The sequence below is a fragment of the Oratosquilla oratoria genome, chromosome 13 (genome assembly GCF_046742065.1).
Source record: "Oratosquilla oratoria isolate Oo_2021 chromosome 13, ASM4674206v1, whole genome shotgun sequence".
Lineage (NCBI taxonomy): Eukaryota > Metazoa > Arthropoda > Malacostraca > Stomatopoda > Squillidae > Oratosquilla > Oratosquilla oratoria.
This window is the reverse complement of record NC_134789.1, coordinates 42,038,119-42,050,618: the sequence shown is the minus strand read 5'-3', so window position 1 is coordinate 42,050,618 and position 12,500 is coordinate 42,038,119. Positions and strand designations below refer to the sequence as shown.

Below are 12,500 nucleotides of genomic sequence, written 5' to 3'. Positions count from 1 at the left end.
CCAGGCTTAATGACCACCTTATGAGTCAATAACCTTAAAAAAAAAAAAAAAAAAAAAAAATCCTAAATTTAGGAAAGTAAGGAAAGAAAAAAGAAAGAAAAAAGAAAAGAAAAAACTATTCCTTCCTTTACTTAACCAGTGACCTGTCACCGCCGTTGGTTGCACCATCCTTCTCCAGAATCCTATCTCGAGTTTCTACCCTCCTTACCCGCTCCGCCTGCTGACGACTTCAAGCTAGCAGTGGCGGAGACTTCTGCTTTCCTTCCTGCCGCAGTTTCCAGCTCATCTCCCTTCGCCAGGAGAGTTTTCCTGTTGGTAATTCTTAGTTCTTCTTCTTCTTCTTCTTCCTCTTCCTCTTTGGGCTCCCTACCTTTATCAACTCCTCTTCATGTTTCCTATACTGAATGTATTTGTTTTCAATAATCTGTTTTATTCCATCCCTTTGACATCTATTTTATTGTTTTTCCATCTATGATATATTTCAAGTTTTATGTTTTATCTACTTTTTAAGGTGGTTCATCGTTTTAGAATTATATACTCTTCCAATGCTTTGCATCCTTTGCTTAGCTTTGTGTCCTCTCTCCTTCCGCTGCCTCCTCCCCTCCTTGTTACTCTGTCGATGTGTTGGCGTGGTGTGTAGTGGAATTGTATTGTATTATTTCAGTATCTATTGTAATAATTATATTATGTTATGTATGAAATGTATTTATATTATGTATAGGATTTGTTTGTATTAGATATCGCAGATGCGATGCGCGTCTTTGTTTTGGCGCGAACGAGAGCGTGGCGTCAGTTTCGAAGACGGCCTTGTTGCGGGTGCACGCATTTGTTGATTGTGTGTATTCAAATATAAAAACTGACCCTTTTACTGTGCGCACTCATTAGCCACCCGATACATCTTTACAAATGCATACACACTAGTATATATAGTCACACACGGCTCAACGATGCGAGTTGAATTCCACACAAAAATTATTAAGAAAAATGGAAACTATAGGAGGGATACAAGGAAAATTATTGAAATGGATGGAGGAATTCTTGCATGAAAGAAAAATGAGAGTAGTGCTCAGAGATAAGAGTTCTACTTGGGAAGAAGTGATTAGTGGTGTCACACACACACACACACACACACACACACACACACACACACACACACACACACACACACACACACACACACACACACACACGCACACACACACACACATACATACACGTATGCTCCACTTCATGTCTCGGGTGTTTCTTTTATTTTCAATTGTTTTCCCGCATTCCACTTCGTTACCTTTACTACAAACTATTTCGTTTTTAACAAGGACTCAAAGAACCCAGTCTCTGTTTGGTCAGGGAGATAGAGTTATTGAGGGTAGGTCAGTATCAGAGACCATGTGCCTCACATACAGCTTAGGGTCAGAATGTGGTTTTTCTATGGGATCGCCTGTGACCGTAAGACCTGGAGTGACGTAAGAAAATGTACGTGGCACTGGCTCGGTTCGGTGTGGCTGTAAATCGATGGTTTTGCTTTATTTGATCTTATTTCATTTTACTTTTTCTATATATATATATATATATATTTATATATATATATATATATATATATAAATATATAAATATATACACACACACACCCACACGCACGCACACACACACACACACACACACACACACACACACATACACACACACACACACACACACACACACAGACACTATATATATATATATATATATATATATATATATATTCTATTTTACTTATATAATATTTTTCATTATTATTTTTTAACCTCCATCAACCCACTTGGTATTCCCTTTGTTTGCTTGTTTGCTTAGTCGTTTGTTTGTTCTCTAATATCAAAATGTTTTTGTCAAAACTGGATTAGATTTTCTGGCCAAGTACCTGAGTGGCCGAAGACGATTTGATTACATTCTGAAGCGGATCTAGATCCTTATGATTTTTTTTTTATCTATTATGTCAACATAACAAGGTAAAGAAATATATATGTATATTGTGCCCTGGAATTTCTACTAGACTTAAGTCCCAAAATATTAGATAAATTATCAAATAAATAGATAAATGAATAAATGAATTAATAAATAAATAATAAATAAGTAAATAAACAAACTGATAAATATACAGATAAGCAAATTATGACATATTGTCAATAGAGCAGTAAAATTGATTTTGTCTGTCCATTGGTTATTTTAATCATTCTTAAAAGAAGATGAGAAAAGAATAGAATTTTTTTCTTTGTCTTTCATTTTGTAGATATTGAACAAGGGCCGAAGGGCCAGCCCCCTGCAAAGCAGGGACTGACGGAGCCGGTGGCTCGTAAATAAAATAAAACAAAATAAAGACAAATTTTCTAACTGATGTCATTCAGACTAACCCCCTTCCGTGCCAAATGAAACTGTGAATTTCATACTGACTGTCGCCATACTATTTCATTAAGTTCCATGGCATCTCTTCGAAGGGGTCTAGATTGTGTGTAGGCAATGGGGAATCGACATCAACAATGGGGGTAACGGGGAGTCGACATCAACAAGGGGGAATGGGGGAATCGACATCAACAATGGGGGAATGGGGAATGGACATCAACAATGGGGGGGAGTGGGGAATGGACATCAACAATGGGGCGAGTGGGGAATAGACACCAACTATGGGGGAATGGGGAATCGACATCAACAATGGGGGTATATATTATGTTGGAAGGAACCGAAGCGAATCTCCTATACTCACTTGAACCTGCCCCGTGGAGGACTCGAGGGCGGAGTAGATGATGGGAAGAATGTCCGTTGCTATGTCCTCCTGCGGTGTCTTCTGCAAGATGATGTGGATGTTCTCGAGGAGTGTCACCGACGCCTGGATAGTCTTAGGAATGTTGAAGACGCCCCTGAATAAAAGAGGAGAAAAAAGAAAAATTAAAAGAAAATACTGTGAAAGGTTTTTCTGTCCAGGATCATATCCACAACCACGGCCGCCATCTTTACTCTCCTTGCCAAGAAAATCGAATGAGATTGATGAACATAAAGTGATAACCTTGGAATAAATCATTTGTTACATAGAGTGTACATACATACATACATATACCAAAGGCATTTTCCCCCTACACGGGGGGGTAGCCAAAAAGAAAAAGGCACAGAAACCACTCCCACCCATTTCATTTCCTATATATTCCACTCCCCTCCAACCTCCTCCCTCCCTCTTATCTTGGCACCTCCTGGATGACGGGTCATCCCTGCATTTAACATAGAGTGTAGTTAAATTCAGTCACCCCGAGCCTCGATCCGGGGTCCATCAGAATGTTAGACCACCACGTTACCAATGACACCATCACAAGTAATAGATTATCTGTCTGGTGCCAAATCATCCCCTTGGCCCTATATGCTAGGATAATAGGCTGTCACTAGTGCCCATTAGGAGATGAACGCGATTCCTCTTGTTACATAAATGTCGTTTAGCTACTTCTGACGCCACATAGAATACAAAGCCTCTCATTGGCTCTTGGGTTCATATGCTTCTGACGTCACATAGAATACAAAGCCTCTCATTGGCTCTTGGGTTCATATGCTTCTGACGTCACATAGAATACAAAGCCTCTCATTGGCTCTAGGGTTTATATGCTTCTGATGTCACATAGAATACAAAGCCTCTCATTGGCTCTTGGGTTCATACGCTTCTGACGTCACATAGAATACAAAGCCTCTCATTGGCTCTTGGGTTCATATGTTTCTGACGTCACATAGAATACAAATCCTCTCATTGGCTCTTGGGTTCGTATGACCCCGCCCCCACCTCACACTCCGCTGATAGGTGGCCGACTGTCCGACGCTTTTATGTGACGTCATGCGCACACTAGGGTGAATTTCGGTTCGCAGTACGCATACTGGCCATAAACCAAAGAAAGGGGTTTATACTGGGTAGATCCAGACGATTACAATCAGATGGGAGAAATCTCATTATAAGAATGATAACAAAGCACCGCGCGTAGAAAGGGAGTCACGATCCACAAACAAAAGGGTCAGAAAATGGCATCAAAGTTTGGCAACCTTCAAACACGTGTAACTCACTTATTTTTCAAGCTATCTTGTTTAATTTTTAATGGAGTTTATAACAAGTATGATTCAGTGATGTACGTGCGACTGTTTTATGTGCCAACGTTTTAAACCGTTTTCTGACAAAATTATGACGCGAGGTCTCAATAGGGTAGAGGGAACGTACATTTTTGTAGAGATTTTTTTACCTTTCAATGATGCAAGGGAGTCACAATCACTACCATTGGATAGAAGAAAGGTAAAAATAGTGTTATATCCAATAAATCGAGTCTAGCTAAAAATGTTGCGTGATTCCCTCTCTACATGTGGAGCTTCAGATTATTTGCAAAATGGCTTAGAAAGATCGAGAATGATCAGATAATGCATTCAGATTTACGCGAATGTGAAATACGCGAATACAAGATATAGGTGAATAATAGATATACCTGAACGTTAAATACACACGAATAGAATATCAGTATTATGTGAAACTCGGGCATACTTGACTATTGCATAAACGTGAATATGAGAATATCAGACCTACGCGAATAATGGGTATCCGCAAACATTGCACATTCGCGAATATTATGTTTACGGAAAATCTAGATATAGACAGATATGATTAAAATTAATTCATATGTTTATTCACTTTTTTCCTACATTTGTGGATATAGATATATTGTTTCGTTGTTATTGTTTCTTACGACCAAATAACATCGAAAATATAAAGTAAACTTAGAGCGAAAGAATATGCAAAACGGAAATATAAAAGATTTAAGAGGTGTATGAAGATTTCTGTGTGTTACTTATCTAGCATTCCTAGGGTGTATCTATGCAAAACATTAATCTATAAAAAATCTTTTGAAGAGTGGTAAAGTAATTAAATATAATTAGATACACATGTACAGGTAGGATTTTAGAATACGAAGATATTCAAACATATTAAGAAAGATATGTATGTACAGTAAAATAGAACTATACACACATGCACAAACACCCATACACACACACACACACACACACACACACACACACACACACACACACACACACACACACACACACACACACACACACACACACACACACACAACATTATGTATTTTTCAGTGAGTGTTCCAATGTCTATGGCTAATGGTCTCTCTCTCTCTCTCTCTCTCTCTCTTTCTCTCTCTCTTTCTCTCTCTCTCAAAAAAAGGACCTTCTTTACCTCCCAAAACTAAGCAAGAACTATAAAACACAGAACCAAAAAGTCAACAATAATGATCTTTTACATTAAGTTTTGCTGCGATTAATAGTCTTGTTTTCCAGAGTATTTTTACATAAAACATGAACGTATATTTTACGTCAATTTATATAACTAACGACCCTCACCACCCTGCATCTCCAGCCGGCTGTATCGATGTTTAATCTAATTAAAAATTAACAAAAGTTTAATTCCATGTGCAGAAAGTAAAAGTAAGTAACACCTTAACAATCTTTTAATTAACATTCCATTCTCAGTATCACTGGCAATTTTCATAGGACTGCTGATAAAAATTACTACAACATATATATATATATATATATATATATATATATATATATATATATTACCGCACAGAGAGTACAGAGAGGAATTTGTAACATAAAGATATGAAACATTCAGGCTTTTTGACGACCCAAGTCCAATTTAATATTTATTCTCTTTGTCGCCAAGCGATTTTATTCAAGGTCATATTTGTTTGATTTTACATTTACTTTGATTAAAACATGTGTATTCCTTTAACAAAAATATATTTTTCTTTGATTATTTCTTTCTGTATCTGAGACTTAGACTAACCCTTTTTAACGCTATCACCCGGCACATTAAACCTGTTTTCAATTGACAACCTCCATCTCTCAGAGTGAGAAAGAGAGAGAGAGAGAGAGAGAGAGAGAGAGAGAGAGAGTAAGAGCCTGGCAGAAAAGCTGGTAGAAAGAGGTGTAGAAGACGGGTGTCACATTTCATGGGTTAGGTGTTTATAAAACAATATACCAAGCAAGCGAGTGAGTTGCATAAGTTTCCTTTCCACTTTGTGTATGTAAACAATAGCCAGGGGCTCGAATGAATTACTTGTAACCGAAGTGAGATATGCAGAAATTCGAGATTGTTTAAGTAAACAATACTGCCATATAGACTGGTAACAACGAATATGATTGGTGAAAGGGTGGAAGAGGAGAAAACTTAATTGGTCCACGATTATAAGATCATACCCTTTGGGGAGGATCTTAAATATAAAGTTAAAGATCACTGGACTGAAGAAATCACTACATCACTGCAAAACTCACGTAGGATCTTGTATACGTGATCTCAAGGGATTCATATGAAGCGCTGTCTAATAATCAACTCAAGAAAGATACAGAAGAAAAAACTCTACATTTCATTCTCCTGGACAGAAGATTATAAACTAAATGGAACTTGATAAAGTTGGATAATTGGAGGTAATAGGGCCTACCGACTAAAATATGTTAATGGGTATATCTATAAGTAAGGAAGCAGTGGAAAACAAAGACAGTAATAATAAAAGTAAAAACAAGGGGAGAAAGTGAAGAAAGGGATAAATAGAGTGGTGAAGAAGTGAAAAAGGTGGGTGACGGGGAGAGAGAGAGAGAGAGAGAGAGAGAGAGAGAGAGAGAGAGAGAGAGAGAGAGAGAGAGAGAGAGAGAGAGAGAGAGAGAGAGAGAGAGAGAGAGAGAGAGAGAGAGGATCCGAGTGTTTGCTCGGGACATCAAAGCTCTCTGGGGTCGGATGGTGAGTCAAGAAGCAATAGCTTAAAGAAATTGGGTTGTTAGTTGTCTAACACACGGGGCGTTGGATGAAGAAATACTTTTAATTTTTAACACATTAATCCGTTTGCTATGGTGACACATTTTATATACATATAAAAAAAAAACCATTCTGGTTAATGCCAAAAGGCTTCAATCAGTTTAGATAACGCCTCTACTGCGAAAGCAAGGTATGCGGACATTCTATTGCGTTCTGAGAGAATATGTGATTTTAATGAATGAACATTTTTAACCTGCCAATTGCGGAAAACCAAGCGCGCGCACACACACACACACACACACACACACACACACACACACACACACACACACACACACACACACACACACACACACACACACACCTCATGGCGCAGTGGTTAGAGTTCTTGCCTGCCACTACGGTAGTCCGGTTTCGAATCTCGCCCGTAATAATTATTTCAGTATCGCTGCGCTGCGGGTTGTTACTCCAATTCTCGTGGGCGGGGAGTTGGGTGTGTGTGTACGTGTAAGGTCACAGTATTGCCCATAGCTCGGTCATACGAGCTCTGAGCTCTCATACGGGAGGTTAATATATATATATATATATATATATATATATATATATATAATATATATATATATATGCGTGTGTATGCGAGTATATATTGTACATATGAACATACATTTACACTGTATATGTTTTTTTCTTCATAATTTCTCGGTTTTATGCGAGGTTGCCGTATCTGACAAATAATCAGTCGACTCGTTCCCTCCTACCAAGTCCTCCTTAAATTCATCCCTTAGACTATCCATCCACCTTCTTCTCCGTCTCCCCCTGTCTCTTCAATTATCCAACTCCATTTCAATCACTTCCTTCCTCAAGTAAATATTGTCCATCCTTATTACATCGCCGTATTATGTCAATCATCTTCGCTGTATTTTCTTTGAAATTACTTTCAGTTTTAGTGTTTTTCTATTCTAATTCATGATCTTCTCTCCAGCATCATAAGTACATGTGTTCACCTCCTCCTGTTCCTCTCTGTTACATCCAGTCTCGTTTCCCGCAGCCTCATTCATCGCCGCGTCTCCGCTCCGCACAACACACATACTATTACCATCGCCTTATGTAACTTTCCTTTAACTTTACCGTTAATACTTTCGTGCAAAATATGCTCAACATCTTTTGCCAATTATCCCAACCCAAGTGCACTCTAACCTTAATCCTTGGAGATCGCTGATCCAAAGAGGTTCAACTTATCCAACACTCTTCATTTCCTTCCTCAGCGTCATCGCCTTTTCATCATGGCAAAAAATCTTTTTCTCACTGAACTTTAATTCTCTCTCGCCAGGTCTTCAGTTTCTTTCTGTCCTCACTCCTAATGGTGCGGCATATAACGATGTCATCTGCAAAAGGCATACTTCAAGGCAGCTGCTCTTTTAACCCATCAGTTAAAACATCCCTAATGAAGTCAAACAGACATGTTCTTCAAGGTGAACCTGATATAATCCAACTCTTACCCCGGCGTCACACTATGCTGCAGCGCCGCATGTTTCCAGACTATAGGCAAGTTTAATTAGCTTAATAAAATAACTTGGCGATAGCCAGAATTTTATACAATGACCACTGTCTTCCCCTGGTTAAAATACTTCCATAGCTTTTCGAGTCTAATGAGTCATAAAGGAGACTGCTCTAGCCAAAAACAAGTCGCAACGGCGGCGTCGGGTATTGTGACACCAGCTTTATCGAGAAGCACCCCGTCATACCTATACTACATCTCACCAGAAGTCTTGCTCGTTCAGACATATCATTTGTAAATTTCACAAATTTCTCTGGTCCTGCACTCCTCTTCCATTCCCAGCAGTGACTGTTACATGTCCCAGCAGTTCCCAAGGTGATGAACAGAGCAACTACTCAGCACCTCATGGAGTAGGCTCCTTTTTCTGACACTTTCTCCTTCAAAAATACATCCATAACGGTGTCAGGAAATGATTCCCCGAGGGAAAATATCCCCTATAGCAAAATATCTCCATTGACAAAAAAAATCTCCCAAAGGGATAAATTAGAGCTGTCATATGTGAAGACGAAAATTAGTTAGGTTAGGTTATGTTAGGTTAGATTAGGTCAGGTTAGGTTAATCAGTGTGACAGAGGGGACGTCTTCCTTGTTTTTTTCTTGTTCTTTTTCCTATGGGGGATTTTTTCCTACAGTCGATGTTTTCCTTGGGGGATTTTCCACCATAGCAGGCGACAGAAAAGCCTTTCTTCCCCGAGGTGCTCGGAAGGGAGGAATGGTTGAATGGGTTATATTTGTTTAAGACGTAATTGTGTACTTTGATTAGGCCATCCTATTCATAAGGGGGAAGAGTCTTTGGTGGATATGTATATATGCATATGTATACATGTAGAATGTAGATGTATACGGTATGTATGTATGAGTATGTATACGTATACATATATGTATAAATACACACACATACAGGCATACACACAATTACACGCACGAGCGCGCACACGCACACACACACACACACACACTCTCTCTCTCTCTCTCTCTCTCTCTCTCTCACACACACACACACACACACACACACACACACACACACACACACACACACACACACAGACACACACACACACACACACACACACACACACACACACACACACACACACACACACACACACACACACACACACACACACACACACACACACACACACACATATACACACACACACAGATTTTTGTTTCTATAATTTTATTACGCTCATAGAGCGACAAACCTAGTACAGTAGGTAATTTCTATTTATACATAGTATGCATGACACGCAGGTCACGTTACTACGTAGAGTGAAGCTGTACAACAATAATGAGAACATAAGAACTAAAGAGAGAAAGGGAGACTGCATAAGACCATAAGGCCCTCACTAGGCAGTTCCATTACATTCTTTAAAGGGAAATGTACTGGTAATCAAAGTGAAGTAAGCTTTAGCATCCACCAAAGTAAGGGTGTCGAATTAGGACAGTGTCTAGATTAATGTCCGTTAAGAGAAAGTGACACACATATATTAGGTCTTGGCTTTGGGGAAATAGGTCTCTTATTGAGGGACATTCGTGGCAGTAGTGGTGGAGACTGTTGGCGTTTGGACTGTCGCATAGCTTGCAGGTGGAGTAGTGTGGTACGTCCCCCGTCTCAGAGACTTGCCAAAGCGACCTATAACCCAAGCAGATCCCTGCAGTTACGATATATTGTGTCTGTGAACCAGGAGTCCGTGCTTGCGATACCTTGGGAGGGAAAGACGGAAGTGTTGTATTGATACGCTTTGTGCGCGCCCTGCATTCATGCGGTGGAGAGTGGTTAGAAGAGCTGAGGATTGCCAGAGACTTTAAGGAGCAGGAGAAGGACTTGATAGGTGATGCCATCATCCCCGGGAGCTGTTGTTTTGCTTGTGATAAGGGCACGACGCAGTTCGTCCTCAGTGATGGGCACGTCGTCATCTTCATCCGTCCGTAGTAATGCAGCCATTAGACGCAGGGTGCGGATATTCTTGTGGGTGGAGAGTGCCTCTTGAATGGGGGCGGGAAGATTGCTTATCTGTGCTTGGACTGGGCTGGGCTGTGGTGGAGAGCACTCGATAGCTTCTTCTTGATGACTTTGTTTATCAGGTGCCACATGGAGCCAACACTGGTCTGGTGGTTGATCCTGTCGATGTATTTCTTCCACGATTCTGTATGGGCACACTGCTACAGGGCAACGAGGTCATCTCTGGATGTCTTATACCGGAGGAGATTAGCAGGTGTTGGTTGCCTTTGAAAGACGAGACCATCTCTCTCAGCCTTCTTTTCCGCCTGTAGCATCGGTCCAGGGTCCAGGCGTGGACCTCGCGGTATCTTTTGATGTGTGGCCTTGTGACGTAACAGGTGTAAAAATCGTGAGTTGAAGCAACGAGGGATGAGTACAGGTTCTCAGGTGACTGGAGATCAAATGTTGGTAGAAGAGTGGAGATATAAGAGACGTAGTTGGGGCAGTACTTCGGGGGAATGGAGATGCGGAGGCGGGTGTGAAGTGTGGAAGGCCCACTAAGTAGGGAGTATAGTAGTCCAAGTGCGATGTGGTCAGAGAAGAGCGTCTGTATGGGAAAGCACTTAACGTGTGTCGCTGCTAGACCAGATGTGATGATGTGGTCGAGCGTGCCTCCTCTGGAGTGTGTGGCACCCCCAGTGGGCCAGTGAGTGAGGCGGTGGCGGTGGATGTACTCGAGGAGAGGTAGCCCACTACAGTTCGGGGAGGGTAAGACATCTCCTAGGGCAGGGTGCCGGGCGTTGAAGTCCCCCATGTAGATCACACCGTGAGACGTGGGTGGTGGGAGGGCAGAGAGATTGATTTTTCCTGGAGCAGAGTAAACATTGCAGAGTCTCAGCTTCCCATTGCCTATGGATATCTCAAAGAGTTGAAATGTCATGTCATCATGGATAGAGCAGCGCAGGAGTTGATGGGGGATGGAAGAGTGAATGTAACTTAGAAGGCCATTCCTGACATGATGGACATACGAGACGTAGCCTGAGAGCGGAGGTGCCTCTGTCCCAGGATCGTGGTGGCCAACAAAAGCTTCTTGGATAAATATAACTTGTGGTTGGTGGCGGCCTACATAGGTCTTGAGGGAAGTAATTTTCGGATAACTGTTGATGCCACAAGCATTCCAAGTGATGATGTGAAATTTCATCTCGTTAGCGAAGTCTGCCTTTGGATTTACTGGTGGCTGGCGGAGACGATGACGTGGAGGTGGTGTTGCTCTGAGGCGTGTGTCGTTGTGGCTTGGTAAGTATTTGGTTACTAAATTTTTCGAACCAGCTCGTGAGGGCCTCCAGTTTTTCAGAGAAAGTAGCGACATTCGTGATGACGACTTGGGATTCGAGATATATGACCGACACCTCAACATTTGAAGCATTAAGGCTGTTCATCCTTCATCCTTCGGAACTCGCACGGTGGTAGGCGAGGAAGGAAGCTGAAGTGATATTCTGTAGTCGGTGTTTGGGGGAGGCTCCAGACAATAACTAGGAGGTTGATGGGTGTCCCATGTTTGTAGAAACGGCGCGCGCTATATACGCCCGGAAAATATTTTGCTTGAGACGGGTCAATGCCAACAGGATAACGGGTGACGAGAGACGTGGGAAATTTACGTGGTCTTTCGATCGAGTCTTGAACATTGATCTTTAAGGATAAGAAATTACCCTTCGTGGCACTCTCAATGATCTTGGTACGTTTGCGTAAAATATACACATATCGTGAGGTGACAGTAGACACTTTCACCTCAGCTAATTCCAAATCAAATCTATAGGACTTGGTAATTTCAGTAAGCCAGCAAAGTTTCATATCTACGGTCGGACTCTCACGGAAGATGAGTTTAACATAAGCAGTTCTGAGGGCGAAAGCAGGGGAGGTATTGGTAACTAGGGGACGGGGAGGTGAACTGCGGGAGAGAGAGGGTGAGGGTGAGATAGGAGTTATCGGAAGCAGTGGGTTGGGAATTCTCGTCGTGCCTGAACGATTTGAGGGCTGGCGAATAGGATTCGCTCGTGTTCGAAGTCTGGTCCGCAGATCGTTTGGTAGCAGTGGTGTGGATGTGGGTGGCGGCGGTTTCGGCGGCTGCGGTGGCGGCTGTGGTGGTGGTGTTGGCAGTGGTAGGTTGGGCAG

The 12,500-nt window shown here is 41.4% G+C and overlaps 1 protein-coding gene across 1 annotated transcript in view; it reads right to left on the bottom strand.

The window, feature by feature from the left end:
- The window catches only part of bma (SCY1-like protein bma), a 926,084-nt gene that overhangs the window by 62,067 nt on the left and 851,517 nt on the right, over positions 1 to 12,500 (bottom strand). The window contains exon 10 of the mRNA XM_076196685.1: positions 2,741 to 2,894. Within this exon, the coding sequence (XP_076052800.1) occupies positions 2,741 to 2,894 (154 nt within the window). The remainder of the gene's footprint in view (positions 1 to 2,740; positions 2,895 to 12,500) is intronic.